This window comes from Rana temporaria, chromosome 8 (assembly GCF_905171775.1).
Source record: "Rana temporaria chromosome 8, aRanTem1.1, whole genome shotgun sequence".
NCBI lineage: Eukaryota > Metazoa > Chordata > Amphibia > Anura > Ranidae > Rana > Rana temporaria.
Genome location: NC_053496.1, coordinates 145,565,268 through 145,592,366, shown reverse-complemented (window position 1 = coordinate 145,592,366; position 27,099 = coordinate 145,565,268). Strand labels below are relative to the sequence as shown.

The 27,099-nt window shown below is 43.5% G+C and overlaps 1 protein-coding gene across 2 annotated transcripts in view; it reads right to left on the bottom strand.

The window, feature by feature from the left end:
• RPS6KB2 (ribosomal protein S6 kinase B2) overlaps positions 1-15,195 on the bottom strand; it is a 92,876-nt gene extending 77,681 nt beyond the window's left edge. Inside the window, exons 1-4 of one of the 2 annotated variants that reach the window (XM_040320833.1) lie at positions 14,956-15,195; positions 10,133-10,167; positions 8,466-8,586; positions 2,014-2,082 (exon numbers count right to left, since the gene is read on the bottom strand). In XM_040320833.1, the coding sequence (XP_040176767.1) occupies positions 2,014-2,082; positions 8,466-8,586; positions 10,133-10,167; positions 14,956-15,192 (462 nt within the window). In that variant the 5' untranslated portion in view covers positions 15,193-15,195. The remainder of the gene's footprint in view (positions 1-2,013; positions 2,083-8,465; positions 8,587-10,132; positions 10,168-14,955) is intronic. The other variant, XM_040320834.1, reaches the window with a different exon arrangement.
• Between the last annotated feature and the right edge of the window lie 11,904 nt (positions 15,196-27,099).

Sequence of the window (27,099 nt, the reverse complement as noted above, 5' to 3'; positions counted from 1 at the left end):
AAATTTGTATATACTAAACAAATTACAAGGGGGCTCATAACCTACGGAGATCTCCCTTTGTGCTTTGCTATATACAGCAGGGTTACCCCACACTTCAGTCCCCATTAATAAAATGCAGGCAGCAGTAGGTCATAGATTTCTCTCTGCTTAACACAGCAGCAAGAACTCCATGCCCATGTGGTTGACATGCAACGTCTGTTCATTATAGTCTTTAATTCCACATGAACATGGAGATACAGCTTAAGAGGCGATTCAGTTTGCAAGTGTGTAAAAAAAAAACACACACACACACACACACACACACACACACACACTGCTGGCAGTTATACAACATCCTTGGCTTTGTGGTGATATATCTGAATGATGCCTGCAGCTACAGGCATCATTCAGATATCTGCATTTTTAGCCGGCGATTCCCTATACTACAAGAACGATGAAAAAAAAAAAAAAAGAAGATGATTTTTACATATAGGAGAGAAGTGTCAGAATTGGTCTGGTTGTTCAGTGGTTAAGTGTGACCTATAAACTGTACAACTGACATCCAACCCCCTTTTTAAATAAAAAAAACGAAAATAATGTGGTTGCATAAGTGTTCATACCCTCTTATAACTGGGGATGTAGCCATGTTCAGAATTAAGCAATCACATTCAAACTAATGTTAAATAGGAGTCAGTACACACCTGCTATCATTTAAAGTGCCTCTGATTAACCCCAAATAAAGTTCAGCTGTTCTAGTAGGTCTTTCCTGACATTTTCTTAGTCGCATCTTACAGCAAAAAGGAATATCTGGCAAGTACTACATGTGACAATGCGTGGTACATGTGACAATCTCCCAGGGTAGAGTGGCAAGATAGAAGCCTTGTCTTAAGAAAAACCATCCAAGCCCGGCTAAATTTTGCAAACACACATCTTAAGTCTCCCAAAAGCACGTGGGAGAATGTGTTATGACTGATGAAACCAAGGTTGAACTTTTTGCCACAATTCCAAAAGACAAGTTTGGCACAAAAGTAACACTACACATCACCAAAACACCACCATACCCACAGTGAAGCATGGTGGTGGCAGCATAATGCTTTGTGCCCGTTTTACTTCAGCTGGAACAGGGGCCTTAGTCAAGGTAGAACTGTGAACAGTTCCAAATACCAGTCAATACTGGCACAAAACCTTCAGGCTTCTGCTAGAATGCTGAACATAAAGAGGAATTTCACCTTTCAGCATGGAAACAATCCAAAGCATACATCCAAATCAACAAAGGAATGGCTTCACCAGAAGATTTTGGAATGGCCCAGCCAGAGCCCAGACCTGAATCTGATTAAAAAAACTCTGTGGGATGATCTAAAGAGGGCTGTGCACAGGAGATGCCCTCGCAATCTGACAGATTTGGAGGAGTGTTTTTGCAAAGATTGGGCAAATATTGGCAAGTCAAGATGTGCCATGCTGATAGACTTAACAAAAAGTGTGCCATAATAAAAAATCAATCAATTAATGCAGGTATAGTATTGAGAAATAAAAAAGAAAAAGAAAACACACAAACACACACACCACATCAAGAACCACTTTAGTATGCTGTTCTTCTAGTGGTTGTAAACCCTTACATTTACCCAGTGATGTGACTGGCTTCAGGAGGCAAGTTGTACCTGTCCATCAGCAGTCTTCTCTTCTCTACAGCCGTTGAAAGTTCAGAATTCATAATGCTTGTCTGAGCTGTCAGAAAAAGGGGACGGGGAGCTGAAATTACCCTCTGCAGAGCTCAGTGAGAGCCGATTGGAGTGAAGGGACACAACCATCTTCACACTGCTCACAGGAACATAGTGCTGGAGCTCCCCGTCACCTTTTAACCTCTGGGGGTCAGCAAAACTGGTCAGAAGTGACTCATGCAGATAGAGGATTGAGGCAGCAGACAGAATTTACGATTAGTTCTCTAGATTGCAACATGTACACACTACAGCAGGGTATGCCTTGTTCATATTTCATGTCAGAAGTTTACAGCCACTTTAGGTTATAAAATATTACCTTCTGTAACACCTTCATGGCGAAAATCTTGCCAGAATTGGAACCAATCACCTTCCTCACCTGAAACACCTGCAAAGAAGGGGAGAACATTTTTAGAGCAAACAAACATGTGGGTATTGCTGCTATGAGTATAAGCCCCCCCCCCCACACACGCACACAAAAAGGAATAAAACAGTTCACAACTTACAGTTGGCAGGAGTCTATACTGCACTTCACAGGAGCAGCAATCAGTGTACAATAGAAAAAAAAATTACTAGGACAGGAGCAAGAAAAAAAAGTTTTCGGCAGAAGAGACATGCAAACTATACCTCCTAATAATTGATAGGTTAGTTACAGTATAGTTGACATACAAAGTAGGGTTGTCCCGATACCACTTTTTTAGGACCGAGTACAAGTACCGATACTTTTTTTCAAGTAGTCGCCGATACCGAATACCGATACTTTTTTTTAATGTCATGTGACCGTTTTCAAACCACAATACAGACCAAAGATATTTTCTTTAGAATTATGAAGAACTGGTACATCATGGTGTGGGGCTGTTTTTTAGCATACGGTACTGGAAAACTACATATCATTGAAGGAGTGATCACTGTCAGTGCAGCTCATCGGTGCCAGTGCCCAAAAGTGCAGCTAGCCAGTGCCACCTATCAGTGCAGATCAGTGCCCATTAGTGCATCAGTGCAGGGAGGCAGCTTATTAGTGCATCTCATCAGTGCCACCCAATCAATGCCAGTGCCACCTATCAGTGCCATCCATTTATGAGTGCCATTCAATCAATGCCAGTGCCACCTATCAGTGCCATCCAATGGTGCCATCCAATTTGTGTTCGATGTCACAAAAAAAAAAAAAAAAAAAAAAAATAAGTATTCTATTTTGGTATCGGGAGTATTTGCGCGAGTACGAGTACTAGCGCAAATACTCGGTATCGGTCCCGATACCGATACTGGTATCGGTATCTGGACAACCCTAATACAAAGCATTGGTTGGATGAGATGCAGACAATTTTGTGCCCCTTCAACTTGTCAAATCGGAAAACGTTTTGAGAAAATGCACAGCGTTCTTGGAATGGTGCCTGTGCTGGGTGAGCAGCCTCTGCATTCACCATGCAGCAGGGAAGCCACTCAGCACAGTAACCAGAAGACAGACTACAGTATTACCCCACTTCCACAGGAATTGGGCAGCCATGTAATATGCATACTTATATGCTGGAAAACTATGCAAAAAAAACAAAACCCACACACATTCAAAGTTATCTGAAAAAGCCCAATCAGGTTACAGTACAGCATCCACCAGGGACTGTCCAGACCTACAGATGATCAATTCAATACCTTTCATTTCAACCATGCAGAGAAAATGGAGGAATTTCAGGGGGGGGGGGGGGGGGGGGGGGGGGGAGACATAGATCAGCTATACTGATCCCACAGAGCATCCACCGATATACGCTACTGCTGTGGCACCGTCTGACTGCAACCGGATCAGATGACCCCTCAGACTGGACATCCAGCATTGCAGGCACAACCAAATCCCCTGAACCTCCAGAACATTATTCGAGAGATGAAATTCCTCCAAAGACCAAGTCTTCTGCACCAGTAAGGGGTCTATGACTCCCCCCCCCCCCCAACCTGATAGACTGGCAATTGTAATCATCCAAGATCTTGGAAGGCGGGACACCCATAACCCCAGAAATGGATTCATGAGCCACCAGGTCAAGGACAACCTGGTCTTTGGTGACAGGTGAATCAGCATTTACAACTTGTCCCACAATAACAGAATAATAAGTTGTAAGGGTTTGGAGTAGAGCTGGGAAATTAGACCAGAGGTCAGTAAACTTGTGCAGAAGGGTAGGCCAAGTCCTTAACCAAAAAATCCAAGTCTGGAAATGGAGAGCGTTAAACAAACAAAACAAGTTTCTCCTGAAAAAAAGGGAAAAAAAAGTGGCTTGAACAATCTAGGATTGGACCCAGATACTTTAAGGAAGGAATTGGGCTCTGAAGGTTCAGGACCCAAGATCTGGATGATTTGAGCCACAGTCAGAACCTGTGGTGCGAAATGCTCCCTCAAAGATATTGTCCAGATTTCCCACAACTAGGGTGGTGTGTCCCGAGAGCCTAGCAGCTAGCAAAGAGCCAAGACTTTGGTGAAAACCTGCAGTGCCATGGACAAGCCAAAAAGGCAAGCCCACAAGCTGAAAGTCCCGAGGGCCCACAGCAAAACAAGAAAAGCTGGCGCACTGGAAAAATAGGGACATGTAGGTACACATTAGTTGACCACAGAAACCAGAAAGACTCCCTAGTGAAGAAAGGCCATTACAGATCTAGATGATTCCATGTGAAATTGCTGGCCCAGAACAAATACATTTAGGAACTTGATATCCCTGATGGGCGAATGCTCCCTTTTGGTTTGGAAATAGTGAACAGGCTGAAGTAGAACCCCTAAGAATCAATCCACCACTGGTAATGGGACTAGAACCTCTTGATCTAGAGAACCTGAAAGTACTGCTACTCTATGCAGTGATAATGGTAGGCAGAAGAGAGCGGAATTAGAATTTGTAACACCCGGAAACTCCCTCCCAAACCCAGACATCCAAGACACGGTTGTCCACAAAAGCTTTGGAAAGTAGGGTTGTCACTTCATGCAGAAGGGGGTTTATTGGTGGGTTGGATGGGACTCAAACCCAAAGGTTTGTGGCTAAACTGGGTGCCTGGCTTGGGTTTCAAAGCAGCAGTTTGGAGACTCCTTGGTGACAATAACGTCTAGTAAGGATTTTAAAGACTCAGCATTAGACAGAGCAATGTCAAGCTCAGTCCCTGCTGCTACAGGGCGAGAGACACCAGACTGTGCATGCACAGCTCTTGAACAATGTTGAGCACTCTTGTGATGCTGGGGGGGGGGGGGCGAGCACTCAACATACGCCACACCCTAGCAACTAGCCAGGATGGGGAATGCCAACAATATGGGGGTTTTTCTGTAGGCTTCAAGTGGCCTACAGGTATAGCAATTACATTACGCAAAACTTTAAAAACTGAATTGCGTATATTTTAACCTACCATTTGACTGCAAATTCCATTTTTGATTTTATTTTTAAATATAAATGTAGCCTTTAAAGTTACATTCTAAATAAAGTCACAAAAACATTCGACCAGAAAAAAAAAAAAGTTGATTCTGTTATAGCAGTTGCTAAATGTCCTAGTCATTATGCAATCCATCAACGACCACTGGAGTGGGAGAGCAGGAAACATTTCCAGGTACAGAAAAGTAGATATATATATATTTTTTTAATCAAAAGAACAGAAGCTATTGTATGTCGCTTCCAGCGGCAAAAAACAACCTAAAAACCATATGGTGATGAGAGACTATAGAAGAGTTAAAAAAAAAAAAAAAAAAAAAACACAACACAAAAAACAGACTATAAATTGGGCTTGGGGTCCAAGTATCAAGTCGAATCATGTATGCTAGATTGTTAATAGGCTGGTTGTCTGGGAAAGGTTCTAAGCACTCGTATTAACAAATCTCTACATACGTTGGTTCATAAGGATCAGGTGGACCCGATACATTTGCTTCAACATTGCAAGATCCCAGGCTCTCTTCTCTTGGTTGATATCTACAAAGCGTTGGAGTACCTGCAATATGTTCTGGAAGGTTGGGGCTTTGGGGAATCAATTCTTCAGTGGAATCCAGCTCTCTACTCCTCCCCCTTAGTCAGTGTTACCCATGATGGAAATCTTTCTGCCACCCTTCCGATTTTCCATGGGACCAGGCAGGGTTGCCCTCTATCACGACTCTTCATCCTGGCTCTAGAGCCCCTGGCCATTGTCGTTAGAGATGATCCCAATATCTCTGAGATCCCGTATGCCGGCACTAACCATAAAGTCAGCCTCTTTGCGGATGATGCCCTCTTGACCCCAACTAATCCTTTGACCACCCTACCTAATCTTCAAGCCCTTCTCTCAGCTTTCTCCGGGCTCCACATCAACCCTCACAAGACCACTCCCTAAAATATTTTCTTGCACTCCTCCATGGTGACCCAGCTACAAGCCTACCTTCTGTATCATTGGAATTTCACCTCCCTCGAAATCAAGCTGACCTCTCTACTCATCGTTCTTTGCCAACAATTACTATGATCACTTACATCTCTAACGCAAACTTGGGGTTCCCCTCCCCCATCACTAGCCTGGGTAGGCCGAATTCACGTTGTCAATATGACTATCCTTCCCAAAGTCCTCTATTATTTCCGTACCCTCCCGATCCATGTGCCTTTTTTTGCGGCAACTGCAGAACACGATCTTATCCTCCATCTGGGCTTAAAAGCGCCCCCGAGTGTCATGCTCCACCCTTTACAGACAGACTGTGAGGAGGTCTTGTGGGTCCCAACATACTTTTTACTATGGGGTTTTACTATGGTTTTTTTTTTTTTTTTTGTTTTGTTTTTTAAACCCAGCTTACTTACCTAGGTGGAAGCAGCATCGGTTCGAAGCTGCATCTGTCCCCCAGCATCTCTGCACTGAGAACAGAGCCATCGAACTCGGCCGATGGCTCTGTTCTCTCAGCTCCCCGAGCGGAGAGCTGCTGCCTGTCACGCTGAGCTGTGGGGGGGCAGGGAGCGGCCATCTCAGTCTCTCAGCAGCTTGCCGAGAGGCTGAGACAGGCATCAGTCCAGTGACGTCAGCAGAGTGCAGACTTCAGACCACTCTCTGCTGAAAACAGGTCACAGGAGTGCAAAACGAATTGCACTCCTGTGACCCATAGGAGAATCCCATCCAAATAAGCTCAGGCTGGACTTCTCCTTTAAGTATTACCAGGCTGCCCAAATCTCCCAATCTACTTTACTCCATGCAATCTCGGACATACTGTTGTAGGTGCTCCTTGAACTCCAACTGCAGCCCGATTCCTCTTGCAGCCTTGCTGTGGCTTCCTCATAAACTTCGCCCCCCCCTTCCCTTAGCCCCCTTATGCTCCACAGCTTAAATCTTTGGGACTCTGTTCGCTACTGGGACAAATTGATGTCCCCTTTTCTTCCTCTTTTTAATAACCCCGCATCCACTGAGCCCCCCCCCCCCCCACATGGATTTACAGAGGTTTGCCATTTTTTTTCATCCTGTACTCTTCCCTTCTGGTCTTTTCAGGACACCCACGAGGCTCCTTCTGCTAAATTTTTCCGCTAAATTTTTCCGCAATGCGCAACTAGGTCATTAGGTCTCCTTGCTGAGATGCAACTCATCCTATCCCTTCCTTACTTTTTGAACGCCTTTGCCTTTGTTCCCCTGGTGCCATCTCGATGGTTTACTCTTCACAGTCGCTATAGACTCTTTTGTGGCTGCTTCTTACAAGTTACGGTGGGAACGAGACCTGAAGATCTCCATTGACCCAGAGGGATAGAAGCTGCATATAAAGTTATTTTACAATGGTATTGCATCCCGGGCCAAATAGTGAGTTCAAACCCATCTTATAGCGACCGATGCTGAAGAAGGTGTGGCCAACGAGGGGATGTGGTACACATCTGGTGGCCCTGTTCCCGCCTCTCTGGGTTCTGGTCTAGGGTGCTGGGTCTTCTACATTACTTATTTCATCCAACCATACATTGGGAAGCCAAAACCACCTTGTCTCACTGCCAAATTCATGGCTTGTTCTCTTATCAGCAAAAATTGGCTTCTTATCTGTTTATTGCGGCTAAACAGGTAAAAGCCAGAGCATGGAAGAAATCCTCTGTTCGGTTTGCTATGGTGAAGAGCACTTTAACAGACCTCATGATTAATATGAAACTGTTAAGCATTCTCAAAGACTCCCACTCCAAATCCCCCCCCCCTTTCTCAATCCACCTTCTCTGTCTCTTGCCCTTTTTCTTCTCTTCTTCACTGCAGAGACCAGGCTCATGGCCACCCTTGGTCTCTTCTGTTCTAGGGTGGCCCCAAGTCCTTGGATTTGGGGCCCATTCTTTGTTGGCAGATGGCCACTGCTGCTGGACTCAAAAAGGTTCCCCTTTCTTTTGTGTACCTTCCTACAGACAGACAGCCCCCCCCCCCGACCTGTGTAGGGGATGTCCAATAGACCAGTTCACTCATCACTCTACTGTAAACTAGTGCACCTGCAATTTGTATTTTTTTTGGTTTAAAACCACGTTCCACCCAAACAAAATTACATACCAAATGTGGCATGTCACCAACACATAAAGCAGAAGTTCAATTTTTGGGTGGAACTCTGCTTTAACAAACACTTTAAGTCCATTGTGCTGTACCCCTGCGTGGGTGAATGTCTGTCAAAATGGTATACTTCTTACAATAAAAATAATTGGTTGTCAGGAACAGAAGACTTTACCCATTAATGTATAATTGTACATCAGCAATCACGTTTTATTGCTGTGACTGCTCTAAACTTGCTGCAAGCAGTAATGTGAAATCTGGTAGCTCAGGGTTGGAGCACTTTGCAGAATAAGCTCATAGGAGTTACACACTTACCTTTCCATAGCTGCCAGATCCAAGTACTCGCAATATGTGAAAGCACTGGGGAGACAGGGTCTCTTGTCCTGGGCACATTCTGCTATCTGACAGGTCATACTCGGTACAAGGAGAAACAGGCCTGGAAAGCAAATATATTTATGTTAAATTAAGCACATGTAGGTTTTACTTTCAGCGTTTTTCCAGTGTTGTGAACTTCTTTTCTCCCGTCTTATATTATACAGCTTCTTTAGTTTTCAGTGCTATAAGAGATAAACTGCCAACTCCTTTCATTTACACCCAAAATCTATTCCAGAGGAGAACACAACTACTAGATTATCTACATTTAAAGCGTAATGCCCTGTACACACGATCGGAAATTCCGACAGCAAAAGTCCTTTTGAACGGAAATTCAGACTTTTGCTGTCGGAATTTCCACCAACAAAAGGATAATGTGAAAATCTGATAGTTTGTAGCAATTCCAACGTGCAAAATTCCAACGCATGCTCTGAAGCATTGAACTTCATTTTCTCGGCTCGTCGTAGTGTTGTAAGTCACCGCGGTCTTGACGGACAAAAGTTCAGAGAATTTTGTGTGACCGTGTGTATGCAAGCCAAGCTTGAGCGGAATTCAGTCGGAAAAACCATCCAAGGTTTTTCCGACGGAAAATCCGATCGTGTGTATGCGGCATTACTTAACCCAGGACCCTGCATTCACTATATATGTTCTCCCACAGTACACAGAACATGTAAATGCAAAAGATTTAGGAAATAAACTGCTAAATAACTTTTCTCATCAGCAGTTAGAGCAGTCTTGTGACTTCTATCAGTGTCTGGTTAAAGTTTGTTGGAGGAGAGTTTTCATTCTCCCGATTGTTCTATGAGGCTGTAAGACCCCCAACCCTCTGTCTGGACAGTGCCGATTGGCCCTGTGCTGATCACATGCACTCTCCCAAGATAAAAAGAAAAAAACCTCTCTAGCAATAACACACCAAACTGAGCATGTGCAGAGTGGTGGTCAGATGGTCCAAGCAGCATTTTTTTTATTTTTTATAAAAGGACATACAGTGGGGCACAACACTATTATACAAGCTGGAGGGGGGGATTGTGTAGTGGACAGAGCTGACAGGCAGGGAGGGGAAAAAAATTAATAAAAAAATCAGTGGAGAGAGGAGACGCAGCGGATGACAGAGGCAAGTAAATGGACCACGGTGTCAGAGCTCAGCAACCATGATAAACCATGGTCAGTTTACAGGGGGGAGGGGAGAAACTGACAGTATTTTTTTTAGGTGATACAGGGGGCCCAAATGACACAGCACAGGCACCATTCTGTATAAAATGCTTTAAAGCAACAGGGTCCATTTTTTTTTTTAGGGTTACAAACACTTTAATAAGCTGTAGAGACAAGATCAGTTATCCATAGTTCCTGACTGTCCCCGAATTGGAACAAAGTCCCTCTGTCCCTTTTACCTCATTTGTCCCTCGTTTTGGTGTGATCTATTCTATATAGTTGTAAATAAAATGCACTTTTTATCCAAGAAAAAAGAAGCACTAACTATTAATTTTATTTTGTAGAATTTTTCATTAAGGGGGGCGTGGCAGGGTGTGTGTCCTATACAACATACTTTTCCTAATAGTTGTCCCTTATTCCCATCTCAAAGAGTTGGGAGGTATAGTTATTGTACTTACACATCGCAATACCCAACGCCTTCTGTGTCATCATCCTGAAAGAAAAGATTTAGTGAGTAATCTATACAACAGTGGCAAGGGAACAGGAATAGGAGCAACTAGGTCTGTGCCAATAGATGTCCTGTAGAGTTTCTGTTCCTCACTCATAAGTGCAATTAGAGGTTCTTTAGGTAGGCATATTAAATTAGGACCTCTAAGACACCATGTAAAATATAATTGTATCAAACATGGGTGACCCTCTGATGAAGAACGCAACGCGTTTGGGGATTAGGAATCAGACCCTCGGATGTCATCCTGTGGCCACTGCTAACTATTTGAAGCATGCTGGGACGCTGTGATCTGCCCAGTGTACCGGCGTGGTTGAGTGCCATTTATGCGAGTTTACAAATTGTTGTATCCGCTTTTAATAAAAAAAGAGTATACAGAGAGCACTAGATATTCCCCCATTTGTAAGCTGAACTGGTGTCTGGTATCATCCCCATAAGGCCCCTTTCACACTGAGTTTTTCAGGCGGTACATCGCTAAAAATATTGCCTAAATACCGCTGGAAAAACTCCTGCCCAGCCTTCTCAATGTGAAAGCCCAAGGGCTTTCACACTGAGGCGATGCGCTGGCAGGAGAGAAAAAAATCTCCTGCAAGCAGCATCTTTGGAGCGGTATGTATACCACTCCTTCCCATTTAAAACAATGGGAAACCGCAGTAATACCGCCTGCAATGCGCCTCCCGCCTCAGTGTGAAAGGGGCCTTAGGGAACTGCATTCTGTTAAAAACGTGTCGAAGCGTAAGGAGCTGCCAGCTTACCAATGATGGAGGATTTTGAGAGCACTTTTGCATAAAAGTATCCCTTATGCACAGAGCTGGAAGATAAGAAGTCTTAACGCATCATATGTTGAAAGGAAACATGAACTGTTGGATTTAAGCAGCCTTGTTTGTTTAACCACTTCCCCGACGGCCGTACGACTATATACGGCCGCAGGGTGGTTCTACTTCTCTGGGGCGCCGTCATTTGACGTCCGCCGCATGGAATTTCTGTGCTGGCCGTGTCCCTTGGACACAGCCAATCACAGATCGCCGTGAACGGCCAATCGGAGTGGCCGTTTGCTAGGCGATCTGTGCGGCCAATGAGAGATGATCTCATATGTTTACATATGAGATCATTTCTCATTGCCGGCTCTCACAGACAGCGGTGCTGTCAGGGTGAGAGGAGACCGATCTGTGTCTCTTGTACATAGAGACACAGATCGGTCACCTCCCCCAGTCACCCCCCTTCCCCCACAGTTAGAACACTATATAGGGAATACATTTAACCCCTTCCTCACCCCCTAGTATTAACCCCTTCCCTGCCAGTCACATTTATACAGTAATTAGTGCATATTTATAGCACGGATTGCAGTATAAATGTGAATGGTGCCAAAAATGTGTCAAAAATGTCTGATGTGTCCGCCATAATGTCGCAGTCGCAATAAAAATCGCAGATCGCCGCCATTACTAGTAAAAAAATAATAATACAAAATAATAATAATTCTCTCCCTTATTTTGTAGGCGCTATCGCTTATTGCGATTTTTTTTTTTTTTTTTACTAAAAATATGTAGAATACGTATCGGCCTAGACTGAGGATTAAAAAAAAAAAAAAGCCATTTATTATAGCAACAAGTAACATTTTTTTTTTTCTCAAAATTGTCGCTCTATTTTTGTTTATAGCGCAAAAAATAAAAACCGCAGAGGTACCACCAAAAGAAAGCTCTATTTGTGGGGAAAAAAGGACGTCAATTTTGTTTGGGAGCCACGTCGCACGACCGCACAATTGTCAGTTAAAGCGACACAGTGCCGAATCGCAAAAAGTCCTCTGGGCAGGAAGGGGGTTTAAGTGCCCAGTAAGGAAGTGGTTAATATTGTTTCATTTTTGGACACTTATCCACCAACTGTTCCCGCTAATAATTTATTGGATACTATGGTTACTGATTTATTCATGTTATTTTCCTTTTTACACATTTACTGATCTCAGCTGTAACCATTTGTGGACACATAAGCTGGCCATACACCATACATTTTTTATTTTTTTTAGATTTACCTTTAACTATGTAGTGCAGGGGCCAGCCTGATTGCATACAAAAAGTGTTTAGGTCTCACCTTATATTATATGGTTTTGATAAATCTAAAAGAAAGTTGTACAATGTATGGCCAGTCTTACAGGACGGCGTCATTTTGTTACTAGTTGCGCTACGCCATTTATGTAGTTTGCTGAATTGAAAAGTGAGTGAAAACACTTGTGAGTGTGAGCAGCAATTAGGGAATTTTTAGTTTTATTTTACCTTTACTTTAAATAATGACACTGTGGTTGAGGGAAGGCTACGCCGATTAAGCTTGTGGTTTTAAATAGAATATACCATCCTGTCTTTTTACTAATGCTAACAGAATACAGATTAAAAATAGTTAATGTTGATTGAAATCCTTAAAGTAAATGAAATTCTTGCAGTCAAACTGCAGCTCAGCCACCTGTTTTTACCAACCCCAGACAACTGAAAAACAATCATTAGATCAGGGATCGACAAATCCCGGTCGCCAGGTTGCCATGGCGACTAGAAATAGTGTCCTGGCGACTTGGCTTGGAAGGTGAGCTGGCGCCATCTGGTGGTGAGCCGTTGGTATTACAAGTTAAGCATTACAAGTTAACCACTTAAGGACCGCCTCCTGCACATATACGTCGGCAGAATGGCACGGCTGGGCACAAGCACGTATATATACGTCCTGTACTTGTACCCAGCCGTGGGTCGCGGGCGCGCGCCCCGGTCCGAAGCTCTGGGACCGCGGGTCCCGCGGACCCGATCGCCGCTCGAGTGCGGCGATCGGTCTCCGGAGCTGAAGAACGGGGAGAGCCGTGTGTAAACACGGCTTCCCCGTGCTTCACTGTGGCAGCGTATCGATCGCGTCATCCCCTTTATAGGGGAGACATGATCGATGACGTCACACCTACAGCCACACCCCCCTACAGTAGTAAACACTCACAAAGTGAACCCCAACTCCTACAGCGCCCCCTGTGGTTAACTCCCAAACTGCAACTGTCATTTTCACAATAAACAATGCAATTTAAATGCATTTTTTGCTGTGAAAATGACAATGGTCCCAAAAATGTGTCAAAATTGTCCGAAGTGTCCGCCATAATGTCGCAGTCACGGAAAAAAAAAAAAATAAAAAATAAAAAAAAAAATAAATAAAAAAAATCGCTGATCGCCGCCATTAGTATTAAAAAAAATAAAACTGCAATAAAACTATCCCCTATTTTGTAAACGCTATAAATTTTGCGCAAACCAACCGATAAACGATTATTGCGATTTTTTTTACCAAAAATAGGTAGAAGAATACGTATCGGCCTAAACTGAGGAAAAAAAAATTATATATGTTTTGGGGGATATTTATTATAGCAAAAAGTAAAAAATATTGCATTTTTTTCAAAATTGTCGCTCTATTTTTGTTTATAGCGCAAAAAATAAAAACCGCAGAGGTGATCAAATACCACCAAAAGAAAGCTCTATTTGTGGGGGGGGGGGAAAGGACGCCAATTTTGTTTGGGAGCCACGTCGCAGGACCGCGCAATTGTCTGTTAAAGCGACGCAGTCCCGAACTGTAAAAACACCTTGGGTCTTTAGCCAGCATATTGGTCCGGGGCTTAAGTGGTTAAACAGCAATTCTAATGTCATTTTTCACTATTTTCACTGCCATCTTCTTCCCTCTAATTAGAACCCCCAAACATTATATATATTTTTTATCCCAACACCCTAGAGAATAAAATGGCCATCGTTGCAATACTTTCTGTCACGCCGTATTTGCGCAGCGGTCTTACAAGCGCACTTTTTTGGGAAAAAATTTACTGTTTTATTTTTTAATTAAAAAAAGTGTAAGTTATCCCTATTTTTTTTTTTATATTATGAAAGATAATGTTTCGCCGAGTAAATTCATACAAAACATGTCACGCTTCAAAATTGCATCCGCTCGTGGAATGCCGACAAACTTTTACCCTTTAAAATCTTCATAGGCGACGTTTAAAAAAAAACTACAGGTTGCATGTTTTGAGTTACAGAGGAGGTCTAGGGCTAGAATTATTGCTCTCGCTCTACCAATCGGGGTGATACCTCACATGTGTGGTTTGAACACCGTTTACATATGCGGTCGCTGCTCACGTATGTGTTTGCTTCTGCGCGCAAGCTCGTCAGGACAGGGCGCGTTTTCTGGCTCCTAACTTTTTTAGCTGGCTCCTAGATTCCAAGCAAATTTGTCAAACCCTGCATTAGATGTCATTTATTTTTAGATAACAGATGCTCAAATATGGTTTTGTTTCTTTACTCCAACGCTCAGCTTCCACAATTACATTTCACATGATGGATAATAACCACCTTAAAAACAGGATCTGCCTGCATTGGCCACACATTCCAAGCCACTGACTCAGAATATACCAGCACCCAGTGATGTCAGAGCGCCTAAGCAATATATAAATCTGGTGGGCTGGCTTGGTGTATATGTGGGCGTGGTTTAATGTTAAAATATTTCCCTAAATAACACTTAATGACTGTCCTGCTGAGATTTTTTTTTTTTATTATTTATTTATATTTGAAGATCAGCAGGACAGTCATGAAATATCATTTAGGGAAATATTTTTGACATTAAACAACGCCCACATATACACCAAGCCAGCCCACCAGAGGCTGAGCCATTCAGCCTTGTGTATGCTCATTAGCCACTCCCCACTATCTCCCCGCCCCCTACCTGTGAGACCCTCCGTTCCCCCTTCTTCCCCATCAAAGTTAGGCTCCCCATGGTCCTCACCACCTCGTTCTCCTCACTCCTCTCCTCCGATTCCAGGTCCAGATCAAAGACCCCTGCCATCGTGGTAGCAGGACCGGAACAAAAAGGACTCCTGGTTTCCGGGATCCGGGAAATATCTCCGTAGCCGTGGCAGGTTTTAATCAGCTGGTTGTCTTTACTTCCTGTCTTCGGGAAATGAGGTGTTGCATTGCGTGTATCCCTATGACACATGGTCTCCGGTATCATGGCGTCATGCATAGACTTTGCTCACATGAGTTGGAGACACTTTTAGTTTTCACTCAGCTGGTTTAGTTGCTTTTAAAATGAATGACGTGTATACTGCTGCTTTCTTGTGGAAGATATGGAGACGTGCAGGAGCTGGTATTATCTATAGGGATTCAATACAGAAAACTACATAAACGCTATTAGATTTTCTGCAGATTTTTGTCTTCAGATACTATACCAAAACCATATAATAGGAGGTCAAACCTAAAAGCCTTGTACACACGATTAGATTTTCTGACAACAAATGTGTGATGGCAGTGTTTTGTCTAGGAGCCAACTAAAAAAGTTAGGAGCCAGAAAACGCACCCCGTCCCGACGAGCTTGCGCGCAGAAGCTAACACATACGTGAGCAGCGCCCGAATATGTAAACGGTGTTCAAACCACACGTGAGGTATCACCGCGATTGGTAGAGCGAGAGCAATAATTCTAGCCCTAGACCTCCTCTGTAACTCAAAACATGCAACCCGTCGCCTATGAAGATTTTAAAGGGTAAAAGTTTGTCGGCATTCCACGAGCGGACGCAATTTTGAAGTGTGACATGTTGGGTATGAATTTACTTGGCATAACATTATCTTTCATAATAAAAAAAAAATGGGGATAACTTTACTGTTGTCTTATTTTTTTAATTAAAAAAAAGTGTAATTTTTTCCCAAAAAAGTGCGCTTGTAAGACCGCTGCGCAAATACGGCATTACAGAAAGTATTGCAACGATCCCCATTTTATTCTCTAGGGTGTTAGGATAAAAAATATATATAATGTTTGGGGGTTCTAATTAGAGGGAAGAAGATGGCAGTGAAAATAGTCAAAAATTACATTAGAATTGCTGTTTAAAGCGGGGGTTGACCCTTAGAGGGCACTTTTTCCCCTTAGATTCCTGCTCGTTTTCTCTAGGGGAATCGGCTATTTGTATTAAAATATGTGCAGTACTTACCCGTTTTCGAGCTGCATCTTCTTCCGTCGCTTCCGGGTATGGGCTTCGGGAATGGGCGTTCCTTCTTGATTGACAGTCTTCCGAGAGGCTTCCGACGGTCGCATCAATCGCGTCACGATTTTCCGAAAGAAGCCGAACGTCGGTGCGCAGGCGCAGTATAGAGCCGCACCGACGTTCGGCTTCTTTCGGCTACGAGTGACGCGATGGATGCGACCGTCGGAAGCCTCTCGGAAGAATGTCAATCAAGAAGGAACGCCCGCTCCCGAAGACCCATACCCGGAAGCGACGGAAGAAGATGCAGCTCGAAAACGGGTAAGTACTGCTCATATTTTAATACAAATAGCCGATTCCCCTAGACCGAACGAGCAGGAAGCTAAGGGGAGAAAAAAAAAATTTAACAAATGGGTGAACTCCCGCTTTAACTTGTAATGCTTAACTTGTAATACCAACGGCCACCACCTGATGGCGCCAGCTTACACATCTGGTGGTAATAACTTGTAATACCAACGGCTCACCACCAGATGGCGCCCGGGATTTGTCGAGCCCTGTGTCAGGTAATCCGACCGTTTGTATGCTCCATCGGACAATTGTTACAAAACAATTCAACACATTACATAACTTCTGACGATGAATTCTGTCGTCAGAAACATTTCTGATGGCAAGTACCCTCTTCACTTTCGATTTGAGAGACTAGCATCCAACAAAAAACTGACAAAAATGAATCCAATAATCTGATTGTGTGTAAAAGGCTTAAAGGGGCTGTAAAGGAAAACATTTTTTTTTCATAATAAGCATTCTTTACCTGCAGACATTCCCCTTTTCACTTCCTCATTGTTCGTTTTTGCTCAGAAGTTGCTTTATTTCTTCTCTGTTCTGTTCACTTCCTGCTTGTCTGATTTTACTGACCACCGTGAAGAGAGGCTTTACTGCGGTGGTCAGTAACGTGCTTACCCCCTTCTGGGAACTACATCTGTGCGGCAGGACGCTCTCTATGTGTTAGAGACTTCAGGAAGGTGTGAATTACTGGGCGTGCCGCAATGCATACTGGGAAATGTAGTTCTTACATGAACAAACGATGCAAACCAGGAAGTGAATTAGAGAACAGAAACTAGAACGCCGGAGGTGATATAGATGAAGGAATTTAATAGGTATTTACTCGTTTTTTAACAGAATCATTACACTATTCTGTCTGTCTACCTTGCAGACATTAAAGTGGTTGTAAACCCACTTTTTTGACTTTTGCCTACAGGTAAGCCTATAATAAGGCTTACCTGTAGGTATAAATAATATCTCCTAAACCTGTAGGGTTTAGGAGAGATTTCCCTCGCAATGCGCTGCTGATTGCAGCGGCGCATGCGCAGGGGGGATCCTCGGCTGAAGGGCCGGCCCCGCCGACCCATGCCGGAATGAAATCTCCCGCGCGCATGCCAATCACAGCGCTGGAGCGGCGATACCCGGAAGACACGCTCGGCTCGGCGTGGACCAGGTAAGTTCCCTACCTCGTTCCGAGGTAAGTATTTCATAATGAGCTAATATGCGGTGCATACTAGCTCATTATGGCTTTTGCCTTGCAGGTGTAAAAAAAAAAAAATGTATATGCGGGTTTACACCCGCTTTAATTTTAGGCAAAGTTTTTATATTGAGTTGGCCCAACCTTTGCAGGTATAACAGCTTCAACAAGGTTTAGGAGTGTGTCTATGGGAATGTTTTACCATTCTTCCAGAAGCGCATTTGTGAGGTCAGGCACTGATGTTGGATAAAAAGGCCTGGCTCGCAGTCTCTGCTCTAATTCAACTAAAAAGATGTTCTATTGGGTTTAAGTCAGGACTCTGTGAAGGCCAGTCAAGTTCCATACCTCCCAATTGTCCCTGATTTCAAGGTACTGTCCCTGATTTGGAACAATGTCCCTCTGTCCCTCTTTCCTCCTCATTTTCGTCTGATGTATATATCTGTAATAAAAATGCACCATTTGTCTATCAAAAAGTGTTTTACAGTGTTAAACCTTTCATCCCATTTCTAAATTGCTGCATTTGTACATTTCAAAAGCTAGTATAAAGGAATAGTACTGGTAAAAAAAAAAAATTGTAATGTATTAGTTATCCTTGTAAAGGGTGTGTGGCAGGGGGGCGTGTCCTATTAATGCATACTTTTGCTTATGGGTGTCCCTCATTCCCATCTCAGAAAGTTGGGAGGTATGAAGTTCCTTCACCCCTAACTCGGTCATCGATGTCTTTATGGACCTTGCTTTGTACACTGGTGAGCAGTCATTTTGAAACGGGAAGGGGCCGTCCCCAAACTGTTCCCACAAGTTAGGAGCATGAAATTGTCCAAAATGTCTTGGTACGCTGACACCTTAAAGGAGAAGTCCAGCCTGGGCTTGTTTGGCTGGGCTTCTCCTATGGGTCACAGGAGTGCAGTTTGTTTTGTAATCATGTGACCTATTTACAGCGGAGAGTGGTCTGAAGTCCGCTCTCCACTGATGTCACCAGGATCAGTCCAGATGGCAGTCTCAGCCTCTCAGTGAGACGCTGAGACGGCTGCTCCCCACCCTTCCACAGCTCAGCGCTCCAATGAGCATGGAGGAGCAGAGCAGGAGAGATGCTGACTGACAGGCAGCATCTCTCCACTCGGGGAGGTGAGAGAACCAAACAATCGTCAATGTTCAGTGGCTTGGTTCTCAGTGAAGAGGTGGCGGGTAACAGATGCAGCATCGGTCTGATGCTGCATCCACCTAGGTAAGTATGAATAGCCAAAAAAACATACTTCTCTTTTAAGCGTTCCCTGCACTCAAACTAAGGGGGCCAGTCCCAACCCCTGAAAAATTACCCGACATCATAGTCCCCCATCCACCAAATGATTTGGACCAGTGCACAAAGCAAGGTCCATAAAGACATGGATGAGCAAGTTTGGGGTTGAGAAACTTGACTGGCCTGCACAGAGTCCTGACCTCAACCCAAAAGAAAACCTTTGGAATGAATTAGAGCGGAGACTGTGACCCAGGCCTTCTCATCTACATCAGTGCCTGACCTCACAAATACTCAAACATTCCCATAGACACACTCCTATACCCTGTGGATCACCTTCCCAGAGTTGAAGCTGTTATAGTTGCAAAGGGTGGGCCAACTCATCATTGAACCCTAAGGACACAGCAGAAGCTGTTTGCCTTGTAAAATAAAATCTATGAAAACTCTTCTTATAATTTGAGATTGTCTTTTTGCGTACCAGCTAAATTTTGGTTAAAAATTTTAAGCAAAAAAGTGCTCTGACTCTCCCTTATGTGTGTGAAAGGGCCCATTCACACCGGTAGTGTTGGTCTGCATTGTTGCTTTGCTTTTTGTCCTATATGTTTCAGTTCAAGCTTATTAGGGATGTGCTCAAACGGGTCCAAACCCACCTGATCTATTCCACCAGGAAGCTGTAAAGACAGTCTAGGCATGCCCCATCCTGTCCTGCAGCTGCATATATGCAAGGGCCGTGTATATGGGCAGCTGCATGGTGGGGGATAGCTGTTTACTTTGACAGCTTCCCAGAGGGATACAGACATCACAAGTCTCCCGCATTTGGCCGTGGGATCCCGGACACCCGCGAGCGCAGGGTGGTCTCCCAGCTGGGCCTGTCACTCAGCCACAGACCGAGAAAGAAGCTGGATGCAGCAACACTTAGAGATGGCTGAAGGACTCAGCAGTGGATGCACATGTAAGAGACATCAAAAGAATCATGGCACAGTACTGTTAAGGACACTAGGAAAACGAAAATGGATCACATATACATGCACTCACATGGAGGCTATGAATAGTGGGCGAACACTGAATTCGTGAGTGGTCCTAGACGGTTTCAGTAAATCCTCCTTGCTGTTCCTGCTTCACCCACTGGACAGACACTAGGGCCGGATATGTCCCTCAGAGGATGCAGGTATAGGGGGAAGAAGGCAAAAACATAGCACAATACTGCAGTGGAACGTGTGTTTATTGTATAAAAATCAGGATAAAAAACTCACATTTAAAAAAGGATGTCACCGGGCACATAAGCCATACGAGCAGCAAGCTTGTCTCCCTGTGTCAGGCGTGTACGCTCTAGTGCTCCTGGGTCCCTACGCGTGTCGTCACACCACATGTCCATCCACTGCTGAGTCCATGTGCCATTCCCTTAATAAACCTTTTTACATATTGCTCAGATCTGAAGGGCCTGGTATAGATATTTGGGGGGAACCGCACATAATTTTTTTTTTAAATTTGATGGCGGGGTTCCCCTTAATATCCATACCAGACCTGAAGGGCCTGGTAATTGAATTTGGGGGGACCCCACGCTTTTTTTTTTGCTGGGAGCCGACAATTCATTATAGCCGCGAGTCATTTTTAAATGTCTTTTTTTCCTTCAGAATGTCATTTTGTGCAGAGACAGTTCTAACCACGGGAAACACGTGCTAATTTACAGGCATATTATACACCCCCCCCTCCTAGGTACGAAATTAAAAGGAATATTTCAGGGAGCTGCGGTGGCTCAACGCGATTGGCACTGCGCTGACAAGCCATTCACCTCTGCAGCTAGGGGTTCGGATCCCGGTCTCGGCTACATGTGAATTAAGTTTGGTCGTCTCAGCCCGGCTCCCGGTGGGTGTGCTATGCGAGGTAAGCCTGCGCTTAGTACGCCCACCCCCCTCCCACAAAAACCACCACACGAAATTGGGTTAACATACACGCACTTTGACCATGCGGTCTCTAAAAAAAAGAGAGACGAAGGACTAACGGAGCTGGTTGAGCGGGCAAATCCTCTCACTCCCTTATAGGGAGTCCCTCTGCCCCGTTGGGCTTCAAAGCGGAGCAGGTAGGGCGGGCTGTGTGGGAGGACCCCCTCACACACCCGCCATTGCCACCCGGGGCATGGAGAAAGGTGGCAGATTGCCTCTGGGGGAGGCCTGCCTACTCCCAACTCCTGCAGTCCGGCTCCTCTCTCGAGTACACGCACAAAATACACTTAAATAAAAGGAATATTTCACTTTTATTGTTGCACTTTAAGCATTATTAAATTCACTGCTCTCGAAAAAACGACCGTTTAAAAAAATAAAAAATGCATTGATACATGTCCCCTGGGGCAGGACTCAGGTCCCCAAACACTTTTTAGAACAAAAACTAGCATATTAACCTTTAAAATGAACACTTTTGATTTCTCACATAGACTTCTAAAGGGAGTTCGGCGGCTTTACATATTTATTATTGCATTGCGCCCTATGCTGCGCCGGTTCCTACGCCCAATTAAAGGAGTTCTCTGACCTAAAACTTTTAACCCCCGCTGTGCCCGGGCTGTAAAAATATACAAAATAAACTTTCACTTACCTGCCTATGATCCCCCGTTGTTCCGATATCGCCGTCCCGTTCTCCGGTCCCGGTCTCTTCTGCTTCCTGTGTGTCGGTGACTCATAGTGCGCTCAGCCTATCAGCGGCCGCGACGGGACATTGCTGCGGCCGCTGATAGGCTGAGCGCACTATGAGTCACCGACACACAGGAAGCGGAAGGGGCCCGGGACCGGAGAACGGGACGGCGATATCGGAACAACGGGGGATCGTAGGCAGGTAAGTGACAGTTTATTTTGTATATTTTTACAGCCCGGGCACAGCGGGGGTTAAAAGTTTTAGGTCAGAGAACTCCTTTAAGGATTTATCCGGCGCACCAATTAACCACTTCATTACTGGGCACTTAAACCCCCTTCGTGCCCAAACCAATTTTCAGTTTTCAGCGCTGACGCATTTTGAATGACCATTGCGCGGTCATACAACACTGTACCCAAATTATATTTTTATCATTTTTTTCCACAAAGAGAGCTTTCTTTTGGTGGTATTTGATCACCTCTGCGATTTTTATTTTTTGCGCTATAAACATAAAAAAAATGAAAATTTTGAAAAAAAACACAATATTTTTTACTTTTTGTTATAATAATATCCCATTTTTTTTTTTTAAATAAAAATTTCCCTCGGTTTAGGCCGATACGTATTCTTCTACATATTTTTGTTTAAAAAAATCGCAATAAGCGTATATTGATTGGATTGCGCAAAAGTTATAGCGCCTACAAAATAGGGGATAGATTTATGATTTTTTTTTTTTTTTACTAGTAATGGCGGCGATTTGCGATTTTTTTTTTTTTGTCAGGCCTGCGATATTGCGGCGGACGTATCGGACACTTTTGACACAATTTTGGGACCATTCACATTTATACAGCGATCAGTGCTATAAAAATGCACTAATTACTGTATAAATGTGACTGGCAGTGAAGGGGTTAACACTAGGGGGTGAGGAAGGGATTAAATGTATTCCCTGGGTGTGTTCTTACTGTGTGGGGGGAGGGGACTGACTGGCGGAGGTGATCGATGCTGTGTCCCTATGTAAAGGGACACAGATCGGTCTCCTCTCTCCCTGACAGCACGTGGAGCTCTGTGTTTACACACAGAGCTCCACGTCCCTGCTGTGTCACCGACGATCGCGGGTGTCTGGCAGACATCACGGCTGCCAGGCACACGCATCGGCTCCTGAGCAATGCGCCGGGCACGTTGTTTCCCCGCTGCGCGCCCCCAGCGGCGCGCATGGGGAATAACAACAACAGGACGTCCAGGGACGTCCACCCGGCACTTGAGAGCCGCGCTGTGGACGTCTTTCGTCCATAGCGCGGATCCCAAGTGGTTAAGCCATCAACTGGAGCAGCGCATTGTTTTTAGTAAATCAGCCCCATTGTCTGATTTGGAAAGAATTTATTTGCAAATTATGGTGGAAAATAAGTATTTGGTCACCTACAAACAAGCAAGATTTCTGGCTCTCACAGACCTGTAGCTTCTTCTTTAAGAGGCTCCTCTGTCCTCCACTCATTACCTGTATTAATGGCACCTGAATTTGTTATCAGTATAAAAGACACCTGTACACAACCTCAAACAGTCACACTCCAAACTCCAGTATGGTGAAGACCAAAGAGCTGTCGAAGGACACCAGAAACAAAATTGTAGACCTGAACCAGGCTGGGAAGACTGAATCTGCAATAGGCAAGCAGCTTGGTGTGAAGAAATCAACTGTGGGAGTAATAATTAGAAAATCTGAGATATGGCTCATATATGGTGACGATGTCCAAAAATTAAACGGTATTGGAGCAGGATTAGATATTTAATAATCGAAATAACGGACATAGAGTTACCAGATGACCCTTGGGGATGCCTGCATCAGAGGATCAGATTACCAAATAAACTATATCAGAAAAGTCTACTACCACATCTGTTAAGGACCTTATAAGACTTTTTTTTTTTTTTCATGCCTTTAAGGATTGTTACAATACAAGAAAGTAATAAGATAGAAAATAAGATTGACCAGATAAGATAGAAAGGTAACTGAAGGGAATGGGTAGAAGGGATACATCAATTAAGGAAGAACAGTTTAAAGCTCTGTAAAAGTAAACAAAATACATACTTGCTCTCTTTATATATGGAGTTTTATAAATTATATATATATATATATATATATATATATATATATATAATTTTTTTACCTAAAAATAAATTACCCACAAATGATGGGAAGCCTAAATAGAGACATAATAAGCAATTTGATTGTGAGCAAGTCTCGTGGTCGGTGGAGTCTGAAGTGGGAAAAAGAAAAAGAAAAAGAAAATGGAAGACATACAAGACCACTGATAATCTCCCTCGATCTGGGGCTCCACACAAGATCTCACCCCGTGGAGTCAAAATTATCACAAGAACGGTGAGCAAAAATCCCAGAACCACACAGGGGGACCTAGTGAATGACCTGCAGAGAGCTGGGACCAATGTAACAAAGGCTACCATCAGTAACACACTACACCGCCAGGGACTCAGATCCTGCAGTGCCAGACATGTCCCCCCTGCTTAAGCCAGTACATGTCCGGGCCCGTCTGAGGATTGCTAGAGAGCATTTGGATGATCCAGAAGAGGATTGGGAGAATGTCATATGGTCAGATGAAACCAAAGTAGAACTGTTGTTTGGTAGAAACACAACTCGTGTTTGGAGGAGAGAGAATGCTGAGTTGCAACCAAAGAACACCATACCTACTGTGAAGCATGGGGGTGGCAACATCATGCTTTGGGGCTGTTTCTGTGCAGAGGGAACAGGATGACTGATCTGTGTACATGAGTGAATGAATGGGACCATGTATCATGAGATTTTGAGTGCAAACCTCCTCCCATCAGCAAGGGCATTGAAGATGAAACATGGCTGGGTCTTTCAGCTTGACAATGATCCCAAACACACCGCCCGGGCAATGAAGGAGTGGCTTTGTAAGAAGCATTTCAAGGTCCTGGAATGGCCTAGCCAGTCTCCAGATCTCAACCCCATAGAAAACCTTTGGAGGGAGTTAAAAGTCCGTGTTGCCCAGCGACAGCCCCAAAACACCACTGCTCTAGAGGAGATCTGCATGGAGGAATGGGCCAACATACCAGCAACAGTGTGTGACCCTGACAACCTTGTGTAGGCTTACAGAAAACGTTTGACCTCTGTCATTGCCAACAAAGGATATATAACAAAGTATTGAGATGAACTTTTGATATTGACCAAATACTTATTTTCCACCATAATTTGCAAATAAATTCTTTCCAAATCAGACAAATGTGATTGTCTGGATTTGTTTTCACATTTTGTCTCTCATAGTTGAGGTATACCTATGATGACAATTACAGGCCTCTCATCTTTTTAAGTGGGAGAACTTGCACAATTGGTGGCTGACTAAATACTTTTTTGCCCCACTGTATCGGGGGCCACTCTGTGGGAGGCACATAAAGCCTATATCAGGGGTATATTAATTGCCATTGGGGCAAGAAAGAAAAAAGAGAGGAAGTACAAAATTCAAACGCTAATAGACCAGGACCATAAAAAACTGCAGGGAAGACAACAAGAAATATATCAATCTTTGGTAATTAAGAGAGACGAATTAATGGAGCAAGAAACGAAAAGCACTTTTAATAGAATGGCAAAAGAAAAATACCAGTGGGGAAATAAAGTAAGTAAACATCTAGCTAGAATACAAAAGAAGAAATCTAAAAACTTTATAGAAAAAATTCAAAAGAAGAATAGGGAAAAGGCATATACTACTAAAGATATAGTAGAACAATTTAAAAATTATTGTCAGGCTTTATATTCTGTTAATCAGAAGGAAGTACAGGAAAAAGATACAATATAACAAATAAAGGAATTTGTAGAAAACGCCAGACTACCTACAATATCTGAAAACTAAAGGCAAATATTAGATAAACCAATAACAGAGGATGAAATTAATAACGCACTAAAAGAATCGGCCCCCGGGGAAAAGCCCTGGACCCGACGGGTTCACTACTTTTTACCTAAAAAAGTATGAAGAAATTCTGGTGCAAAGGATGTCCCGGTATATGAATGGATTGGGGATAGAGTATGATATGAGCAGGGAAGCCCTCCTGGCATCAATAACAGTAATCCCGCAAGGGAAGGACGGCACGCTATGTTCAAGCTACAGACCGATTTTGCTTCTTAACGTGGATACTAAATTATATGCCAACATTTTTGCAGGACGGATGAAAGACACGATGACCACGCTGGTCCACCCGGACCAGGTGGGATTCATTCCAGGAAGAGAGGGGAGGTACAATGGGGTGAGAACGTTGCTCCTCCTCCAGCAAATGAAAAAAGAGGGGTCTCCCGGTCTATTCCTGTCGATAGATGCTGAAAAAGCATTCGACAGGGTAGACTGGGGACTCATGATAAAAAGGCTGGAAATAATGGGTGTTGGTCCAAGATTCAGATGATTCAGTGGATCAAAGTACTGTACCACCATCCTACGGTAAATATAAAAGTTAATGGCGTGCTGTCCTTCCCCATCGAAATTAAAAATGGAACAAGACAGGGGTGCCCTCTCTCCCCCCTTCTATTTGTACTGTCTCTTGAACCCCCCCTGTCGACAATTCGAAACAATTCTGATATAAGTGGTATCAAGGCAGGCGATGAGAAACAATATGGCAACTTGGCTAATTTTAAAATAAACTTGACTAAGTCTGAGATATTGAATATTAATTTAAGTAATAAGGAAGTAGGGAATTTAAAGAATGAATTCCTATTTCCCTGGAAAAAAGAGCTAACGTATTTAGGAATAAAACTAGCGAATACGATGTGTATAATATATAAAATAAATTATATACCCTTACTGGATGAAATTAAAAATGAAATAAAGAGAGTAATGTATAGACCCCTATAATGGATAGGGAGGATTTGTACAGTTAAGATGGTACTATTACCAAAGATTGTATATAAGTTCCAAATGTTACCCATGGCACTGACACAATCCTATTTTAGCGCATTAACAAGCATTAAAAGGAGATTTATTTGACGAAACAAGAAACCAAGAATTTCATTAGCGGTACTCAAACAAGGGAAAAAACAAGGCGGGTTAGCGGTACCAGACATCAAAGAATATTATAAGACCGTGGTGATATCCAGAGTAGTGGAATGGACCAGGAGACAAAGTGAAAAAAGATGGGTGAAATTAGAGAACACAATGAGCGAGGCACATTTAAGAATTATAGTATGGAATCCCCCACAATTTAGAAAATTAGGCAATAAAACACACGCACTGACATTAAATGCACTAAAAATTTGGGACGTAATTCACAAAAAAAGTAACGGGACATATAATTCACCTCTAATTCTATTAAAAAATAAGTATTATTTTCCACCCCGAAAAAAGTTTTAGGAGGAAATTGGATAAAAAGTGAGAATTAAGGGACATAGTGAGCAGGGAAAAAATATTGCCACTTTATGAGTTGAGACACAACCCGGAATTTAGATTGATAAATGAATGGCGGTATCTCCTGTTGGGGCACTTTGTCGAGCAATTACCCCAACCAATAAGATCTGAGACTGATTTAAGAGGTAATATATCTCCAATCTATAAAATATTGCTGGCTGTGGGGCAGCCA